Source organism: Leuciscus leuciscus (genome assembly GCF_965113295.1).
Source record: "Leuciscus leuciscus genome assembly, chromosome: 16".
In the NCBI taxonomy this organism is placed as follows: Eukaryota; Metazoa; Chordata; class Actinopteri; order Cypriniformes; family Leuciscidae; genus Leuciscus; species Leuciscus leuciscus.
This window is the reverse complement of record NC_138740.1, coordinates 24,987,761-25,008,959: the sequence shown is the minus strand read 5'-3', so window position 1 is coordinate 25,008,959 and position 21,199 is coordinate 24,987,761. Positions and strand designations below refer to the sequence as shown.

Genomic DNA, 21,199 nt, shown 5'->3' with positions numbered 1-21,199 from the left:
GACCTATATAAAAATAGTGCCTATTTGACAATTTGTTCAGACGTTTTCAGAGATGTGAGCTCCAGGCTGTCAGCGGCCGTTCAGCGATCATGTAGGCTACCCACCAAGAACAGCTTTATCTCGACCAGTCCTTTGGGAATTTGCCGCTGACTCTAATGTATGGTGTCATTCATATTCGGTATATCAAACGGGGCAATCTTTGGTCTTATTAATCTTTTACTTGTTCCAGAGCAAATCGATTTGGCTAAGGGCAAAGTTAAGTTTAATAACTTGTACAGACGACTTGTACTTTTATAATGGCTATTGCAAAATTTTATTGTTTATATAAAATATTATTTATTGAACAATAATATTTAAATAAATAACAATCGTGTAGAAATTGTTCATGCTCTTATGGTCGCAGCTTGCATTGTGTGAGAGGAATTACGAGCCGAGCAGAGTGCATTACGAGCACCTCCCGACCTCCCGATAATTTTCAAACATTTACAAAAATTCAGGGAGTCGGCTTGATTTTGACCAGTTTACAGGCTGTCCCCTATTGCAAAATCATACACAACCACGTCACATAGGCTAGATCTATGACTATGAATATTATTATAGCCCAGTGGCTGCAACCCTTCAGAGTCCTCATACACTGAGACACACACAAATACACTCTCTAGTTGTTTTTGTTGAAAGGAATGGCTGTGTTGTTCTCTGCTTTTCACCAAATCAGTTGCCCACTTGTCTTTTTATTTCTTTCTTTTTTCTATCTGAAGCTATAGCAGCAACATTGATAGCTCCAGTCTCCGTGTTCAGCATAAAAACTTGTGATTGCCGCAGACTCACCGTGCAGTACAGTTGTGCCGTGTACCAGGTGCTTTGACATGATTATCAGGTTAACTGACTTGTAACCTTTGCAATGCGCACGACCTCCCGAGTGTCCGAACTCAGTGATTGTGATTTCAAATTTAGTGAAAGTTATAAATTATTGAGCCATTAGATTGCAGCAAAGACTGTCTTTATGAGTGAGTCAGTAGCAAAGACTTTCATAGCCTCTTGAGGCCCAGCCATTCATTTTGGCAATATGCTCCACTGTCATATCATCAGCCTGTGAGATAGGCGATACAAGATATTATCGTGTGTGGGCCGGGTGGGGTGTGTGGGTCACGTCGCATATAAATATTTCACCCAAAAGGTGAGCCCGTGGATATCACACAGGCAATTTGCTAATTTTGCGCAAGAGTTACGCCATTGAAGAAGTCTCAAACCACAGTCAATGCACGTTTACATGCACACTAGTACGCTGAAAACGCACAAAAATGTTTAATAACCCATTGTCCCGATTTACATGCAAACCATTAACCCGGCAACGCAAGTAAATGGCGTTTACAAGACTTTGTTAATAAATCAGGTTATTTTCCGGTAGTGAGGTCAAAACATTATCATTTGTGCATCTGACTCCCAGTATTCCATTTATGATGGCTGTTGTAATGTTAAATAAAGCATTAAAAACCGATGAGTATTTCTGTCAGAGGGAAACTTACAGACATATAATATCCTCTCATGCCGTTACAGATGGAGCATTTTGACTGTACTCCTGCACAAGATGAGATTTTATCATTTGTTGGGTCAAGAAATGGCTCGCTCTGTCTGTATGCGCTTAAATGCACAGTAAGGACGCTTTACAGTCATATAGCATATGCGCACTCCAATAAGCCCAAAGAAAGCAGGTTAATGTGTTTACATTCCAGGAGGAATTGGGGTAAGGGGCAAAAATCTATCAGTTTATGCTTAAGCTGTTTATGACTTTACTTCATTTACATGTGAAAGTGAAAGCAAAAACTAGCTGAGCTTTTGGCATCTGATGCTGCATTAACAGTGCATTCTCTCAGAGACGAGAGATGAATCTACCTCAACATAAAATAACGGTAGCCTATATCATCCATCTTAATTTACTGGCTTAATATTTCTTTTCTGGACCATACATTAATGAGAATAATCAATATTTCTTGTTAAACAATTTCTTTTTTTAAGTTGGTGTTTGAAGCCGCTTTTGATTTTCACAGATGACTGATTTGTGCTGTGTTCGGACCTAAAGACTGTTATTAGGCCTATATGATTTTGTTATATTATTAATAATAATAATAATTTGTAATTGTATTGTTATTAGTGTCATTAAATGTTTGTTAATGTGCTATGGAAAAAAACAAAACAAATGCTGACGAACACCGATGCCATTTCCATTTTGGCTTAAACAACAACTGTATAAGAATGATGGGTCTCTTTTATAACAACCACTCTTGACAGTTTGTAAATAGATCACCTTGCAATTCAATTTTGATGTGGGATGTAGTTTTGTAGTCATTTTTAAACATTTTCATTGAGGAGTGCTCAATCATCATACGCGTGTGTTGGTTTTGCAAGTGTGGTGATGTCATTATGAAATTAGGGAAGGCAAATTAATTGTAGGTCCTAATATTGATTTAATAATAATACTAGCCTTATAATAATAATAATAATAATAATAATTTAATACATTAATGGGAAAATGAGCCAGTTATCATCTTGATATCTTCAAAGGCATCAGCCATCGGTGATATGCCTGACTATTGTCTACACACTACTCCATTTACATTCTTCATACTCAGAGGTCGACCATGATCGAGAGCCTCCTCTGTGCCATCATCCTTTCTGGGCCAAAACCAACATGTTGTAGGGTTTTTTAATCAGTGCAAAAATGATTAACTATAGAGAAGTGTTCCAGGAAATATCTTCTTTTTTTTTTTTTTTTACAAAATTAAACAATAAATAATTAAACACACATTCCCAGGATGAGCCAATGCAATTAGGTTCAGGCATTTTACAGCATAGCTTCAGCATTTTACAGCACTGACTGTGTGCTTTGTCTTTCTCCTAAGGTTCATGCCTGTATTGGAAGCGTGTGTGATTACACGAGATGAATCTGTATTGAGCCGTAGAGACTGGAGCCAGTACTCCAGTACTTCCAGCAGTACATTGATGACACGGTCATTCAGAATATATCAATGTAAAATTGTTCCCAATTCAGAACATTGAAGTCCAGTTGTCCGCTAGAGTGGACATGTTTTTTTTAAAATATATATATATATTTAAAGTTATTTTATTATTATTATTCTTTGCAATGTGTTTGTTACCACTCCAACACAGTTGTTTGGGGTCAGTACTTCTATTTTTTTAAAGAAATTGTATTCAGCAAGGAAGGATGCTTTAAATTGATCATATGTGACAAAGACTTTTACATTCTGACAAAAAAAAAAATCTATTTCAAATAAATGCTGTTCTTGTGAACTTTCTATTTGTCAAAGATTCCTGAAAGAGATTTGTTTCGCAAAAATTCTACGAAGGATCATGTGACACTGAAGGCTGGAGTAACAGTTCAAATTGCTCACTGTTCGGTTTGTATCATGGTTTTAGGGGCATAGGTTTTCGATACGGTTCGGTATGTGCTATGTTAAGGTAAAAAAATAACTACTGTTACAATACAGCAAAGATACAAAGAAAAACATTTTTTTCAGGTAGGTCTTACTGTAGTTTTCAGGTACAGAAATTGATCAAGGAATCAAATGTAAAATAACACTGCATTTAATCTTCACTATATAAATTAAAGGTATAGCGGAGGATCTTTCCAAATTTTAGATAAGACCCGCCCTCTCCACTTTTTGAAAAGTTTGATTGATTCACCAGAATGATTGACAATTAGGAGGACCAATAGTTTAGACTACCCACCAGGAAGTAAAACATCCTCCGCTATACCTTTAAATAAAGATTAATTCTTATTCAAGCTACAAACATTACTCAGTCAGGAGCGGTGAGGGATTTCTTTGTTTTTAATTAGGGATGCACTGATACCATTTTTCTCAGAACCGATCCGATACCAAAAATTCTGAGTATGACCGATATTGAACTGATAATCACTCTTTTGTGTGTTAAACACAATCTATTTAATACAGACAACTTCATTATAAAGAAAAACAACAAATCAAAAAAATATATGATCATAATCTGACTATTATAACTGACTATTAAAATTCTATTATAGATTAGATTAGTTGATAATTCAGCTGTAAAATTGAGTCTAGAAAAATCACGAGTGCACAATAATTGTATCAAATCTGAACATTTAGTGAAAAAAACATTATTTAGTGGGGAACAAATAAAAGACAATAAGTGTAGCACTAAATATGGTAAAAAGTTACACATTGCTCTTTGTATTGTTGAGAAATACATTCATGAAAAACAAGATGTATCGGACGTATCGCCTGCGTTAATTAATGCGATATGGCTCAGCTTGTCAGTGAACTACGGCTCTGTGTAGTAAATGCCGCTCCATCTGAAAGCAGGTGATGGCGATTTACTACTAATCAAGGAACCGGCTTTACTGACGAGATGCACATAACAATGTCATGCGATATATCGCCCAGCCCTAGTAGACAGGCAGGTTGACATACTTTTTGTGTAAATTTGTCTGTTTAAGCGCAAGAAGACTTGAAAGCAAACTCAATTTAGTGTTCTCTCGCTGTCTGAGAAGACTTTCCATGTGCGTGCTTCAGATGAGTGCGCACAGAAAACTTCCCACATAGCACGCACAAGTTCTCTTTCGGGTCTTCTTGTGCTTGAATATTTAAATTGGCAAGGCTTAACCACACGCAGATTATAAACTTTGCCTGTTTAAACGCAGAAGGCAGTGTGTGCTGTTCTGTGTGTTCGTTCTCACCTGTGCTCGCCGCTATCAACACCTGGATGATGACGGCGTAAATGACTGGTCATATCAGAACATGCGGCACTCGCATCGAACAAAGTTTACACATCGTTTTATCCAACACATGAGGAACAATGATGTCAGCAACAGAATTACAAAATAAGAGTTGATTGATTATAGCTACTCACGTGAAACTCATTCGAAACGCATTTCATCGATAGAAACATGCATTAGCGGAACTCTGTCTGTTTAACGCATTGTTTTTTCTTTTCTTCTACAAACCATATTATAGATGCAACATCAGATTTTAGATTAACCGCGGTGCAAGTGTGTGCCGAACTGTGGGAGGAGAACGGTACGGTTCGGTTAATGTTGTTTATTTTTTGTTTGTTTATAACCAAGAATTGTAACCTAGTGTATATACATTACTTTTTTTTTGTTAATTCAGTTTGCAAAATGTCATGTGGTTTGACTCCCCAAAAACTTTGACATTGATTTGTTTTATCTTGTAAAATTTAAACTTCTTGAAAATGGCATTTTTTTCAAAACCATTTGAGACCAATATGAATACAAATAGTACATTAATAAGAACCCCACACACATTTTTAACTAGATGTTCCTTTTTTTTTTTATTGTGAAAACACTCTTAAATGTCATTGAGTAACCCAGTAATCCAATATTCTGCAGTGTGGCAGTATAGATGCGATGTGTCATGTACACGGTTTATTTTTTTTTATTTTTTGTTCGTTTATTTCTTTATTTGAAAAAAACTGTTTGTTATTCAACTTTTTTCTGTTCACTTTCTTTTCAACTGCAGTTTCTGGTCTGGTTTTTCTGTAATTGTTCTTACTAAATAGAAAATAGAAAGAACATGTAGCCTACCTCAGAGTAAAATTATCCTGATTTTTCTCCAGCATCAGAGGGAATATTAAAGACCCATTTAAAAAAAATTTTTTTTATGTAATATCAGTCAATGTGTTCTGGAGTACCTCTTTGTTAATGATGTTTGAGCACCCTGGGAAGGCCAGGAGGCTAATTCTTTACAAATGTCTATTTCTTTTACAAAAGATGTTCATTTGTTTCATGGGTTAACTTTAAATAGCATCAGCTGATTGCAGATAGTAGGCCAAAGTCAAACAGCTCCCAAAATAGTGATGGGTTTACTGTGGCTCGTGTAATATTACACTGCATTTTAAAAATAGTGACAGACTTAAGTAGTGGCCTCTGTGTTTCCCCGGCTGACCTCTGCGGTCTGCTTTCAGCTCACTGCCTAGATTACATTTAGAGCAATTTCATTTTGGTTTGTTCAGAACTCAACTTTTTAGTATCTGTGGACTTCTAAGATTTATTTATTTTCTTGCATTGATAATTTCAAAGGGGTCTTCAAACAATTGCTCTGTTTTGCAATGTTCAGCAATTGGGCATTGTTTCACTGTTATGCACAGCTGCAAAGACCCATGTTAACTAGATTTGTCTGGATTTGAATCTCAGTTGTGAATAAGCCCTTGTTAGGAAATCAGTTCCTGTGGTGTCTTAGAGGTTTCGGAAGAACTGGAGGGAAATAATGTGATTCATGCCACAGGCGGTTCATTTTTCCTTGAGATGCCTCTAAATTGCAGGTGAAATTCAAGTGACTTCATCCATTGTTTCATATGATTGCTTTACTTTTGCCTTGACTGATTCTGATGGAAATTGTTCCTTTGTATAGATCTGCAATTGTCAGCATATATAATAGGGAGAGAAAAAAATAACAGTTAGCACAACAATTGCACAAATTATGCAATGATATACAGTAAATGTCTGGAGCAGCCCGTGCAAATGATTTCCAATGCATTTTTCTTGTTAGATTTTATGCATTGCCAGCCCTCATTTGAATCAGATCTTCATTCAGGCACAAATACTGATCCTGTAGCTTGTGGTATCATTGCATCATTAATTTTTTCATGTTCGAAGCAGGCGTTTCTTTTAGTCCTTTTAGTTATTTTAGTTTCTTTTTCTTTTACTCCCCTTTTAGTCATACTAAGAGCAGCTTCTGTGATTGATCCAAACCCTCTTTTGACTTTCTATACTCAACCTCTCTTTGAGTGTGTAAAAGCTCTCTCAACATGCACTCTCATTTTTCCTAAGGCTAGTAACTCATGTTCTTGAGTTTGAATTATAAGTATACATTTTTCAAAGGTCATGGGTGAAGACAAATGGGGAAAGCTGATTGATTACCATTATGGTATTCTAAGGAGAGAGAAACATATGTTGTTAGCTGATATTAATCCTGAACTTGGAATATTTGCTCTTATAAAAAATTCACAGTTACAAGACCAAATTTGCTTCATCTATTAAAGTGAAAAAAACAGTGGTGTTTTAACAGCTCCCATAAATCTTATTTGTGGTGTAAAGATATGGCTTTGTGAGAACGCTTACAAAGATGCACATTTTTATTATTTATTATTGTAAGTCCCTTGTTACCGTCATAGTTCAAGTCTTTATCATACAGGCTACATACAGTGGAGCCCAAAAGTCTGAGACCACCAGAAAAATGTTTGTCTTTAAAATGTCATCACATTTAATTTTGTTTTTTTCTCATTACAAATTATCAGGGCTGGGCTGACAATATCGATCTCTCAGTTTGAATGGATCTTTTAGAAGAACCAATACCATTTCTTAAGTCCCAAAAATGATCTTTTAGTCTGTTCTGTTTTGTGATCAACAATTTAGTAACTATAGAAATGAGAACTGAACTGAGTTGAAAGGAAACATAAGAACATGAACAAAAACGCAACGAAACATAACATAACCCTGTATCGTTTACATTTGAGAAAAATTTTTTCCTTAAGAAAAATGTACATGTACTGTAACTGATTGATATATATATATATATATATATATATATATATATATATATATATATCCAAATGAATTGATATTGGAATCGAATCGAATTGATATAGGAATCGAATCCAATTGAATCAAGAGCGAGTGAATCCGAATCAATGCCCAGCCCTACAAATTATTTTATTAATAATATCTCAATAATAATTTTTGTCTCCCTTTAATAGCAGACCTTGAGCTCAAGTTTTTTAAATTCATATGTGTAATTATAATATCTGTTTAGTTTCGTTTCCATGGACTTTTAGTTTGTTTTGCTTCAGTCACATGTTTGTGACTCATTTGTATTCTGTTCATCATTAACCTCTGTATTTAAGTTCCTTTTAAGTTCTCATTCATTGTTCGGTTTTGTTAGTGTATGCGTGTTACACACGCTGGTAAGTTGCTTTTGCTATCTTAGAGTTTCCTATTTGCTTTGTTTAACAAACTGATCTTTGATTAATATATACCTTCGTCATCCTTTGGACCTAATACATTACACACCTATTCTCAAAAGATTCAATAGCCTTTGTCAAGCTGATCTTGCAGTGCTTTAGTTGTGAGCTGTTTTTAAATGTTTTCAAATTTCTTTAGGCCCATGAATGGAACAAGAACGATGAGCGTCTCCTCAGTGCAGTGGAGCATGGAGAGGCAGATAAAGTCACCACCCTCCTGTCGAAGAAAGGAGCCTGTCCCACCAAGCTTGACAGTGAGGGCAAGTCTGCGTGAGTACTTGACACTGAGGTTGCTCTCATTCCAATTTGATTTAGACATTGACTGCTCTAATTGTGACTTCAGAAGTGTTTCTATAGAATTTCTAGACTGTTTTCTGCAATCCACTTGAGATGTGCATATAAAATAGTTTGCATGAGGGTGTTTATACTCCATCTGAGGGAGAGATTTGAGTTGTGGGGTTTTTTGCATCCATTCTTCAGGGTGTTTATTTAGCAGTAGAAATTATAATCTAACCCCCATTCAAACAAATTTAGTCCATCATTCATCCCATCAGCATTTTGTTTCATAGCATTTACATCAGTCTTCATTTTCACGTATTTAACATAGGCACACAGATCTTCAGATGTGAATGCTTGAAATGCTTGATTTGTTTATGCTAGTCATCCAGTTTTAAAATGATGTGTGAGGCACATTTGAACCAACAATGACTGTAAAACCTCCTGTATAAAACTGATGTCAGAGCTCAGCTTTTCTGACTTTTCCATTTAGCAAATTTGTGTTGTTATGCTTAAGAAGTTATATAAAGGACACTTAAATATATGTTATACTAGTTCAAAGAAGTTTGAATGCTTTGTTTCGTTTTCTTGGAAGAGATATTGTAAATATATATATTTTTTTAATTGGAGCCTGAACCTGAATAATTACATGCTTGTGTCTACATTTTCGGGGGAAAATATACATGTTTTGAAATGATGTGGACAGATTTTTTTGTGTTTGTAGGAATAACAGGAAGTTTAAATCCACCATAAAGTATTTAAAAATCGTAACAAAATATTTGAACTACAGTCGTGGCCAAACGTTTTGCCAGTGAAATAATTTTGGTGTTTCACAAAGTTTGTTGTTTCAGTTGTTGTGGTGTTTTAGTCACATTGTCTCTAGATTATTTGTATTTGGCCCTGGCACAAAATGACCAGCTAACCTTATTCACTAATTATATCATCAGCACATGGCAAGGTGTGAACAAGTACTAGTGATTAGTCATTATTCTATCATTCTTATTGAATTATAAGAGCAGACTGATTGCTATAAAAGGAGGGAAGAAGTGCTTCCAATTATTGTGTTCTTTCTTGTGTTAGCAATGGTTTACTCCAAAGGAAAGTAGGGATGTTAATGATTAATCGGCTATCGACTAATTGTCGATAATACATTTAATTGATCAAACTTATCGATCGTCGATTAAACAGGTTCATGCGTGTGCGTGCTGCTCAACTGCGGAACATGTTAAGCGAGCACGCCGGAGTTATGTTTGGGACCATTTTACACCTTCATCATGACTATAAGTTTGCGTGTGCATTTGCAGTCTTTTGTTTTGTGCAAATGTAAGTTGTAATATTGTGTTTATTTTGTGTAGGCCTATCTATTTCTGATTTATCTCATATAGGATGCATTTGGTTAAGAATTAACACGGTAGTAAAGCGTACGGTGATCATCTTCAGCTTCAGCGCACGCAGCTCAAACTGCAATGCACGACTAATAATGACTATGATTGGGACTTTCATATTACATAACATTATAAAGAGAACAATATTGTAATAAAACATTGTAAATTATTTGGGTTTAGTTGTCATATTTCATTGCATTGTTCCAGGAAGAGCATACACATTCTGACAAGCACGCATCTGAGGCGGCGTTGGTGACACGTTGTATTAACCATTATATTTGATTATTAAATAAGTTATTTAATTAAATAACTTATCACATCAAAACATTTTACAATCCTACTAGCCCTTTATTTAGATTAAAAACCATTCTCATTCATTTGGTGAGGAACATGGCGTTTTGAGCAGCATTTGCACTCAAGCTGTTGGCCATATGCATATGCACTGCAGCAGACGCATATTGCAGTATTAAGGCTAATGATTAATTGATTAATTGGTTGTTAATTTAAACGATGATCGATCATGGGAATTTGTGACAATTGACATCCCTAAAGGAAAGTAAATGTAAGAAAGAGGTGCAGATTCATCACTGCATCAAAATGACCTCAAATGCAAGGAAATTGCTGAAAAGATTATTGTGCCTGAAAGGACCATTTACAGAATCATCAAGAACTTCAAGAAGAGAGGTTCAACTGCAGTGAAGAAGGCTTCAGGACGTCCCAGATTGTCCAGCAAACGCCAGGACTGTCTCCTCCTGAGGAGTGCAGAGCTTGCTAAGTATTGGCAACAGGTGAGTGTGAGTGCATCTGCACGCACAGTTAGGCGAAGACTTTTGAACAACCAGCTGGTGTCAAGAAGGACAACCAAAGTGGCCACTTCTCCCCAAGAAAAACATCAAAGACAGACTGAAATTCTGCAGAAAGTACGTGGATTGGACAGCAGAAGACTGGTGCAAAGTTGTTAGACTGTTAGATTAGAATGTTTGGGATATCTGGAAAATTGATTGTCCAGAGAAAAAAAGGTGAATGCTACCATGAGTCCTGTGTCATTCCAACAGTAACTTAGCATCCTGAGACCATCCATGTGTGGGGTTGCTATTCATCCAAGGGAGTGAGCTCTCTCACAGTTCTTCCCCAAAACGTCCTGCAAGAGCAACTTCTCCCAATGATCCTGGAACAATTTGGTGATAAAGTTCCATGTCACAAGGCAAGAGTGATAATGAAGTGGCTTGGAGATCATCGAGGCCCTGATACTCACAGTGAGGTTCTTTTTCATTCTTCATTCATTCATAAGGACAGCATTTTGATCATAGCAACATGATTATGTTTGCACGAGCTCTGCAATTCAGCACTCTAGTAAAGTCATGTCACATTTATTTATAAAGCACTTTATTCAATAGATTGCTTAAAATCAAGCAGCTTTACCATATTAAACTTGAAAAACAGTGTCAGTGTCTCGTTTCATGAGAAGTACAACTTCATTTTCTACTATAAAGTAGCTCCTCCATTGTGTTCATGTTTTCACTCGTGGACGTCTGACCTCGACAGACTGAACAGGAGAAATGAACCGGAAAAGATTTCCACGTGAAAGAAGACGGAACCTCCGCACCTATTACGTAATCGCCACGGATCAATGGTAGTACAAAGGTGTTGACTAGCCGTAGCAAACTTTTCTGAAAAGTGCGCTTTGGCAAGCAGTTTCGAGTTTCGGTTTGCTAGGCGGTTGCTAGTGTTTTCTGGGTGATTTCTCGCTGGTCTTAGATTTCCTAGACTGTAATACTTTCTAACAGAATGTGTCATGAAAGGCATGATAAGAATACTCTTTCTCATGTTAGATGCAGGTAAATGTAATTATAACATATATGCAACCTTAAAAACATCAGCTATAAAGAAAGTATAGCAACATTCCTTTGAGCAGCACAGCAGAGACAGACAAGTGATGAATGATGAGATGGATGAATGAGCTCCAGTGAATGCAGAGAGATGAGCTTACTCTCTTCACTCTGCAATTAATGAACTCAGACACTGCCGACCTGAATGAGTCTCTAGTGTCCTGCGTTAGGGCGGCTTGAGCCGAAGTGCTCTCATAGGCTCACAATAAATCCTTATCTTATTTGAGAAGTTCATTGTGTTCGAGTGCTTGCGCTCCAGAGGGTTCACGGGCCAGAGAGGCACATGTAGAACACAAAGCCTCGCTGTATCTCCAAACCGTCACAGTTGCCATGGAGATATAATTTCCTTATAATGAAGGAGTCGGACATGAGTCCAGTGCGATTTGGTAATCATGCTCGGTAACACTTTACTTGAACGGGTGTGCATAAGACTGACATGACAGCTTCATAATCATGACATGACACGTCATTAATATGAAGGAGGTTTTATGCATGTTAAAGACAATTGTCATTAAAGGGATAGTTCACTTTGAAATTAATTTTTGGTATGTTTTAGCTTACCTCAAGGGCATCCAAGATGTAGGTGTCTTTTTTTCCGCAGTAATTTCAATTTTGATATTTTTAGGTCAAACCGTTCTTGTCTGTCAGTCATATAATGCAGGTCTATGGTCACCGCCTCAAAGAGCCCAAATTAAAACAATTCCCCGTCGTCCAAATTAAACAATTCCCCATCGTAAGTACACATTGATGGCCCAAGACACGAAACGAGCGGTTTGTGTGAGAAAACGAACAGTATTTATATCGTTGTTAACTCTTATACACAGCCATGTCGAAGTGATCTGATCTGACGTGTACGCAGACTGGTGCATAGATATATACACTAGATGTCGCCTTAAAGACATTCGTTCCAATGAACTGCCGTAGACAAGGCGACATCTAGTGTGTATATATCTATGCACCAGTCTGCGTACATGTCAGATCAGATCACTTCGACATGGCTGTGTATAAGAGTTAACAATGATATAAATACTGTTCGTTTTCTCACACAAACCGCTCGTTTCGTGTCTTAGGCCATCAATGTGTACTTACGATGGGGAATTGTTTTAATTTGGACTCTGTGCATGCTCTTTGAGACCGTGACCATAGACCTGCATTATATAACTGACAGACAAGAACGGTTTGACCTAAAAATATCAAAATTGAAACTACTGCGGAAAAAAAGACACCTACATCTTGGATGCCCTTGAGGTAAGCTAAAACATACCAAAAATTAATTTCAAAGTGAACTATCCCTTTAAGTGTCATTCGCTCAATTATGTCATTTTTAATGCAAAGATGACATTGTTTGATGTCTTTGTTATGACAACTTGCCAAACCAATACATCATAACCTGTCATAAATGTGTCATAAACATGACATAGCAGATTAATGATCAAACTTAAGAAACTACTTAGCTTTATGGGTTAACATTACATTAAACTGTCATGTGGTTGGTTTTGACATTGGCTGTCATGAGGCCATTATAACTGTGTCATGAATATATTTCTGACCACGTTTTTCCCCCCAGTATTCCAGTATTAGTTATAAAATAATTTACAGAATAATAATACAGAGTATGAACACTTAATTACATTTTAATGACAAATTCAATTTGTACCACTGGGGAAAAAAAGTGGTCAGAAATATAATGTAATGTTAACCCATAAATCTAAGTAGTTTCTTAAGTTTGATGATTAATCTGCTATGTCATGTTTATGACATATTTATGACAGGTTATGTTGTCTTGTTAATGTCAAGTTGTCATGACAAAGACACTGACAGGTTATGATGTATTAGTTTATGTCAAGTTGTCATAACAAAGACATCTCAAACAATGTCATCTTTGCATTAAAAATGACATAATTGAGCGAATGACACTTAATGACAATTGTCTTTAACATGCATAAAACCTCCTTCATATTCATGACATGTGTTATGTCATGATTATGAAGCTGTCATGTCAGTCTTATGCACACCGCTTCAAATAAAGTGTTACCCCGTCCCCATGCTCTGGTGACCATGTCATTTACCTTGAAAAGCACTTCGAGAGAGCACTTGATAATATTAATTACAAAACACGGGAGAAATAATGCAGCAAATGTTACTTCTTCTTTCAGGGTTAAAATAAACAGAATCTCCCCTGTCTTGTGGAGAATGCAGTGACTGAACATTAAATTGACTTTAATTAAGGACACCATGTGATTAGGCATCATAATTACCTATAATTTAAAACTTTCTTTAGCAAGTTTTTTTAAAGTTCACTCAAAAATGCAAATTCTGTCATCATTTACCCATCTTTTGTTTTTTCAAATCTGTAAGACTTTAATTATTATTATTTTTGTCAATACAATAGAAGTCAATGGTAACCAAATTTTTACCAACATTCTTCAAAATATCATCTTTTGTGTTCCGGAGAAGAAAGTCATATAGCCTAGGTGATGACTTACTTTCTTCTGTGCACAAAAAAGGGTGACAGAATTGTCATTTTAGTGTTAACCATCCCTTTAAATGTTGTGTTTCAGATCAATTAAAAAATTACTATGTGTGTTTTAATTCTACCGACAACAGTGTAGTTTTTTTTGTGAACTGACCTTTAATAGCATTAGAGTGATATTTATTGTGCTTAAATTGCCATATTTAAAGTTCTTGGTTTGTTCATTTAAAGGTCAGAACCATGTAGCTGTCACAAGTAACATAATCATCAAAGTTATTATCTGGGCATCTTGCATAGCTTTAGTTGTTAGCTTTATTATTGCCCAAAAGAGATCCTTATCCTCCAGAAGGGTTTAATCAATTTTATATAGATTAATTTGTGTTTTTGCTGAAGTTTGTCCTCTAAAGAGCCAACTAATAATGAGATGGTAGATATCAAACCAGTGGGTTTCAATGGAAGCTATTTATTAAGGGATAGAGAGCACTGAACTTTTTAATCACATGGAAAACCTTTTCTCCATTATTCTGTCCCCTAAGGTCAGAGATTTCATGACTAATAAAGGATTTAAAGGAATAGTTCACCAAAACATAAGCAGTCATTAGCTGGGATTCCATTTCCAACCATGTATTTTAATGTGAATTTTGGGATATTATAATAGAAATTATAAAAAATGTGGGTCAATATTGGATGGAAACACCAAGATGCAAATAACATCTCCAAAATATGCATAAAAACATACACTTCTGTTCAAAATTGTCTTTTTTTAAAGGGTCATCGGATGTCCATTTTCCACAAGTTGATATGATTCTTTAGGGTCTTCATGTAAAGTTTGTTACATACTTTGGTTAAAATTCCTCAATGGTTGTGTAAAACAACACCCTTTTTACTTCTTCAAAAACAGCTCTGTTCACAGCGACCTATGTCTCTTTAAATGATAATGAGCAACTGCTCACCCCACCCCTCTCTTCCGTGGGGGTGTCGACACAAGCCACATAAACTGTAGGGGTGTGAACCGACACTGGTCTCACGGTTCGGTTCGATTATGATTATTATGTCATCGATCCGGTTCAATTCGATATCACGATGCATCACGATGCACCGCATCCTCAATTTTAAATTTTACTTCAAAAGTGATGTTTGCGCGCATGTGCTCGCCTGTTCGGGAAGTTGCAGTGACAGAAACAGTGACATTCCAGTTTAAATTTCAAGGGATTAAAGCTTGTTTATGACACTAAGAAAAGGAAAATCTGTCAAATAAATTTTGTTTTAAAGAAATGTTCATTTAAAAGCAGCGCTCATTAATCAGTGTATTATGTTACCATTAAAGATGCGCGCATCAACCGTCGCCGAGTCCGCTGTTGAAAGTGACGATCATCCATTTATAATCACGCGTAACAACACAGAATAATTGTAATTTGACCATCGGTTGCGGATACTTAAATCAGAGAAAGTTATTGGGGCGGGTGGGTGATTTGTTTTTGGCTGCGGATTCGGGTGACGGAGCTCATCCACTTACTCTAAAGCAGTCAGACTCTGCCGGGCGATAACAGCTCGGGGTGAAAACGGCTAACGTGGTTTATCAATTTAGTGGTATTACCTCCTGCATATTCTATTTGTGCGTGACATGAGCGCACACAGCGCGTGTCTTCTGCAGGTCGTGCTTACCACGTTGTTCATAAAAGCCGAAATGTGCCCAGATGTTGGCTTTTAAAGTAACGTTAGTTGGAGCATTTTTAATTTTCTCTCACTCGCGTCTCACCTCCCTCTGCCATTGTATGCTACCGCAACACGTACGCGACAAATGACGTAAGAAAAGCGTCAGTACATTATAACCGGTTATGGTCTATTACTGAACCGATACCGAATCGTCCTCGTCTGCATCGCGATGCATCGTAGAAACGATTAATTTTGACACCCCTAATAAACTGCTGCCTTGGCAACCTGCCTTGGTGGACAGTATACAAATGGCTGAGGGCGGAAATATGCTAATACGGGACAGTCCGTCCGTGGTCGTGGGTGGAGCATGAGCAATATGACATCATATTGCTCAGAAAATCCAAATGGCTTGATTATTGAGTGTTTAGACTGTTTGAGGATTTAAAAAAAAGGAGTGAATGGATTTTTTTCATTTGGTGGTTGTGTCCACACACTGCAAAGACACATTTATATGCAAAACACCATATAAAAGTGAATTTTGCATCCGACGACCCCTTTAAAGAATGCTTTAAAGTGATCAAAAGTGACACTGAAGACATTTATAATGTTACAAAAGATTTCTATATCTATTAAAGATTATTTATTTTTTTATTCATCAAAGTTTTAAGATGTTTCCAGATCAGCATATTAGAATGATTTCTGAAGGATCATGTAACCGAAGACTGGATTAATGGCTGTTGAATATTCAGCTTTGCCATCGCAGGAATAAATTACTTTTTAAAATATATTACAATAAAAACAGCCATTTTTAATTGTAATATTTTTCAAATGTAATATTCACAATATTACGGTTCATGTATTTTTGATCAAATAAATGCAGTCTTGGTGAGCATTAGAGACATCTTTCTGAAACAGAAAAAAAAAGCGTGCTTGTGTGATTTGTGCTTGACTTGCTACACAGAATGAAAAGGATTGATCTAGTGTCACTCATTTGCACTAGAGTGCTTTACAATTGCCTTAGGACAAGCATGTATGCAGAGCATGCCATTGACCTACCTTTTAAATTAAAAAGCCCTCTATTTACTGCATATAGGTTACAGGCAAGTTATACATGACATAAAAACTGGCCAAGTGTGAGCGGCATTGGCTAATCTGCAACTAAAATAACGTGTTAATGACACTTTTTTTTCTTTTTTTCTTTCTCAGTCTGCATGTAGCAGCCACACAAGGTCAAGCTGAGTGCCTTGCTGTCATCCTGGCTCACGGGGCTGATGTTTCTCTGCAGGACGCTTCAGGTTGTTTACAACTAGATCAACATGTTTTCTTGCATTACTTTTACGTTATGGAAGTGTAAATATGTAAAAATGTAAATAACAAGCCTTGTTTCCTTCTCTTAACATCAGGGTTTACTGCTTTACACCTTGCTGCCAAAAACAACCATCCTGAGTGTGCCAAAAAGTTGCTTCAGGTAATATTTTCAAATGATTGTGTATTACAGACTTGAGAGTTTGATGTACACACAGAGATGGAGTGGATGCTAATGGGAACAACAGCCATGTCTGTTGCCATGCTGTGTGCCAGCTAAACAAAGGGAGCAGATTTTGTTCCTGCAGTTTCGTAAACTAGCAAATCCCACGGCCTCCCTCTGTGAGCTTGGAGAGGGTTGCATGTTTGGATTTGTGTGTGGGCAGGTCGGCATGTTCCAAGACTCCCCTCGGTCTGCTGAGGTACCTTCTCTAGCATCTCTTTTATCATCATGGGCGACTCATTCTCCACTCCATGTGATTCTACTAGAGCTGCACAGATCTGAAATATCCAGAGCCTTCCAGCTGTGTTCACTAATAGCTTCAGAATTGGCTTTGCCAGTATGGGTTAAGGGTGTACTAACACTAGGCAATCTGAACCATGCTGGATCACGCTTGCCCCAAAGTCTGGTTCATTTGACTAGTGTGATCGCTCTGTACCATGCCCAGGCGCGGTCTTGGCCCGCTTGAAGATTTGGGCATGGGCGCTACTACCTTTGTGTGCAGTGCACTACTCTCATCATTACGACAACAAACATCTTTGATTACTAGTAGGATGGTACACTTTTTTATTAATTCCAGTATATATTGGTTTATAAAAGGGTCTGGGTCTCACCTTATTGATGAACATGAATTGTAGTTTGCGAGTAAAGCTGCAAATTCCTCCATCAACTTCAGCTGCCTCCGTAATAATCTTGTTAAAATGGATAAAAAATTACCTTTTCAAAATGTTCTGATTTTGTTTCATTAAAGCTCATTATTATTCTATAAATGTTACTTTAACAGCTGCACAAAATACCCACTGTGGTTTGTGATTTATTTTCGAGAATAAAAAAAACGTTTCAAAAACATCCCCTCTCTGCTTTTTCACAAATCTCTCCCTATTTTTTAATCTAATGCAATGACATCTTAAACACCTTAAGAGATACATTTTTGGGGCCACCATACTTCTCCACTGTTTAAAATGCTTAAATATACGACCATGTAAAAATTTGTGTCAGTATTTTTTTACTTAATCATTTTATTTAGCAAATATGCATAAATAAATTAAATAAATCAAGAGTAAGCACATTTATAATATACAATAATTTACAAAATATTTCTATTTCTGATAAATGCTGTTCTTTTGAACTTCTTATTCATCATAAAATCCTAAAAAATATATATGTCATGGTTTCCACAAAAATATTAAGCAACATTGATAATAATTAGAAATGTTTCTTAAGCACAGAATTAGCATATTATAATTATTTCTGAATGACCATATGACACTGAAGACTGGAGTAATGATGTTGAAAATTCCGCTTGCAAAATTACATTTTACAAAATATTAAAATAGGATGTTCTTTTGAATTATAATATTTCACAATGTTTAATTTTTTTTTTTTTTATCAAATAAATGCAGCTTTGTGTGCATAAGACAGTGTGCATATTTCTTTCAAAAGCATTTTAAATATTGTACCAACCCAAACTGGCCGGTGTTGAATTAATTGGCCTTTTCCCCTGCAGATCCTGTGAAACAGAAAATGAACTGCTACACAAATGAAAGTGCCTGACAGTAGTAATTTAGTTTCATCCAGAAGTCCTAAACCAAAACTCCTTGCCTGGCTTCCTAAACACAACAAATGCTCTAATGTACCCAGTGCCTTGAGATTCTGATGAAATGTTCCCTGAAAATAAAAACTTTCTTAGCTAATTTTCTTGTTGATTGAATGTCTAGTCATTTCTAATGACAAAAAAAGTCATTGGCCTCTACTTTTTAAACTAAGCTTTGGAGGTGTATGTACACATACAAGACAAGTTATTGAAGGATTTAAAAGGGACATATGGAATCTCGTTTACATAATAGTAGCACAATGAACTTAGGGTTAATAGCTGGCAGTCAGTAATCACATTTAATGGGACATCCACATTAGGCACATTTTTAGGTCTGATTGGCTACTGCAGTTTAATATATTACACCTCTCCTCGGATGATGCCTGTCAAATAAATGCCTTGTGCCTGTTCGTCCATGAACACTGGCCTGACATGCTGCTAAATGTTTAATAGGAGCGCAAATCATTAACTTTTACATTAACTTAACTTAAAAAGCGTAGCTGTTTTGATTGAAAGGTTGTAATTGATGTCTAGCAGTGCCTTCTGGGAAGAACATGTCATGGTGGTTTTAAATAATGCGTTTGAAGTAATAATCAAATGCGTTTTATTCTACAGACTAAGTGTGTGGTGGATGCACCTGACAGCTCAGGGAAGATGGCTCTGCACCACGCAGGTAAGGTGAAAAATGTCCTTGTTTTAAAGATTAATCTGTTTACTTAAATACTTCTCAACTCAGGAGCCCTTCAAGGACAAGCAACAGACTTTATCTTCAGTATATCTTGTTTTCTTTTACTACTTATTGCTTCTTAATAGTTTGTTCTGAAAGGTTTTTTGGTGCAAAAGTTTTTCAACATGAACCCCACGGCACCGTTATTCCACTCCCAAGCACAGAATGACATGTTATTGTGTACCATTTGCTCCAAATTGCCAGGTAGTGAGGGCAAACCCAAAGAAAAGCATGTTTTTATTTGTGTAAAGACTTTGTTCACAAAATTGCTCCCTAGCAAATAATAAAAAAATGCTCCCTTGCCCATTTCAGTCTGTATAGAAGACAGTGAGGAAAAAAATGACAGCGTTGGCTGTTAATTGAGCCTTTTTGCCAGCTCTGAGGGATTGAACCGGGGTGGGATCGGCCTCGAAGAGCAAGGAGCTTGCAGCCACCTGTAGGTCAGAAGTCTGCTGGCAGGATGTTTTAAGCAAAACATGGTTTCATACAGACTACAAAGCAGAGAAACTGCATTTATGCCAGTCCACTTGTTTGTGAATAATGACCGTGATTGGTTAAGAAACAGGAGACAGTGTGATTTTTTTAAATGGGACGCTAAAATTTGTTGGGAAATAAATGGTGTCACACACTGTGAGCCGGGTTTTGGTCTCTGTGGGAAAGCTTGAAGTGTTCATTGTAATTACTCTTTAAAGAGTTTGTTGGCATGCTGTTAAACCCTTGTTTGTGTCTCTGTGGGGATAAAGAACTGCTTCTTATTATCCGTTCTCTCTTTCTCTCTCCTATAGCTGCCAGCGGAAACAATGTGATAGTTCAGCTTCTGTGCGAGCACAAGTGTCACGTCAATCTTGAGGACTCGGTATGTATGAGTCTTATAAGAAATATTTTAACTGCTGTGAAAATGTACTTTGTCTTTCTCTACATGTATCTCAGAGCTACCTGTGGTCTACCTCAAACATGTGCATTGTCAAGGACAACTTCCCAAAGACTCTGTTTTCTGTGGGTTTGAATCCGTGTTCAGCTGCATTGATTTAAATCCCCATGGCACACTTGAGGTCACTGTTACTGGGAGATTGCTTGTCCAAAGTTGTTTTTTTACTTGTGAGTTTTCTTTTGTTCCTTCAGTCTCTGTTCCAGAGTCTCACAATGCTTCTTTTAAATAGCTTCTGTCTGGTTGATAACAAGAGCACTGACTAGCAGTACAAAAATAATTTGTATTCTGTACTTACAGGTAGTAAGGGATTTTATTTTTTATTTTTTATGTAACTCTAACTACTACAAATATCTCTGGCATGTTTTGGTATAAGAAACATTTAGATTACCATAAAACATTTATATTGAGGCAGTTTCAATCTATTACAAAAGATCAAAGTGTTTAATAAAATGTTTACAATTATTTATAAATTATAAATATGAATCAATATTTAATATATTATAAATTCCTATTTGTAAACTAAATTACCTCTGGCTCGTATTAAATTCAAATTCAAAGTGTGTGAGTCTATGTACATCAATAATTGTGGTTGGCTAGTGTTAGCATCTGCCTAGCTTCATGTTAACGTTTAACCATCATCCTAGAGATAAATTAGATATAGTGTTAAATAATTAAAAAAAGGCTTCAAAACTTTAGACAACAGAAG

The 21,199-nt window shown here is 36.4% G+C and overlaps 1 protein-coding gene across 5 annotated transcripts in view; it reads left to right on the top strand.

The window, feature by feature from the left end:
* rai14 (retinoic acid induced 14) overlaps positions 1–21,199 on the top strand; it is a 45,740-nt gene that overhangs the window by 11,406 nt on the left and 13,135 nt on the right. For all 5 annotated transcript variants that reach the window (XM_082141908.1, XM_082141911.1, XM_082141910.1 and 2 more), the window contains exons 3-7: positions 8,177–8,307; positions 16,923–17,011; positions 17,120–17,184; positions 19,451–19,508; positions 20,348–20,418. In XM_082141908.1, the coding sequence (XP_081998034.1) occupies positions 8,177–8,307; positions 16,923–17,011; positions 17,120–17,184; positions 19,451–19,508; positions 20,348–20,418 (414 nt within the window). The remainder of the gene's footprint in view (positions 1–8,176; positions 8,308–16,922; positions 17,012–17,119; positions 17,185–19,450; positions 19,509–20,347; positions 20,419–21,199) is intronic.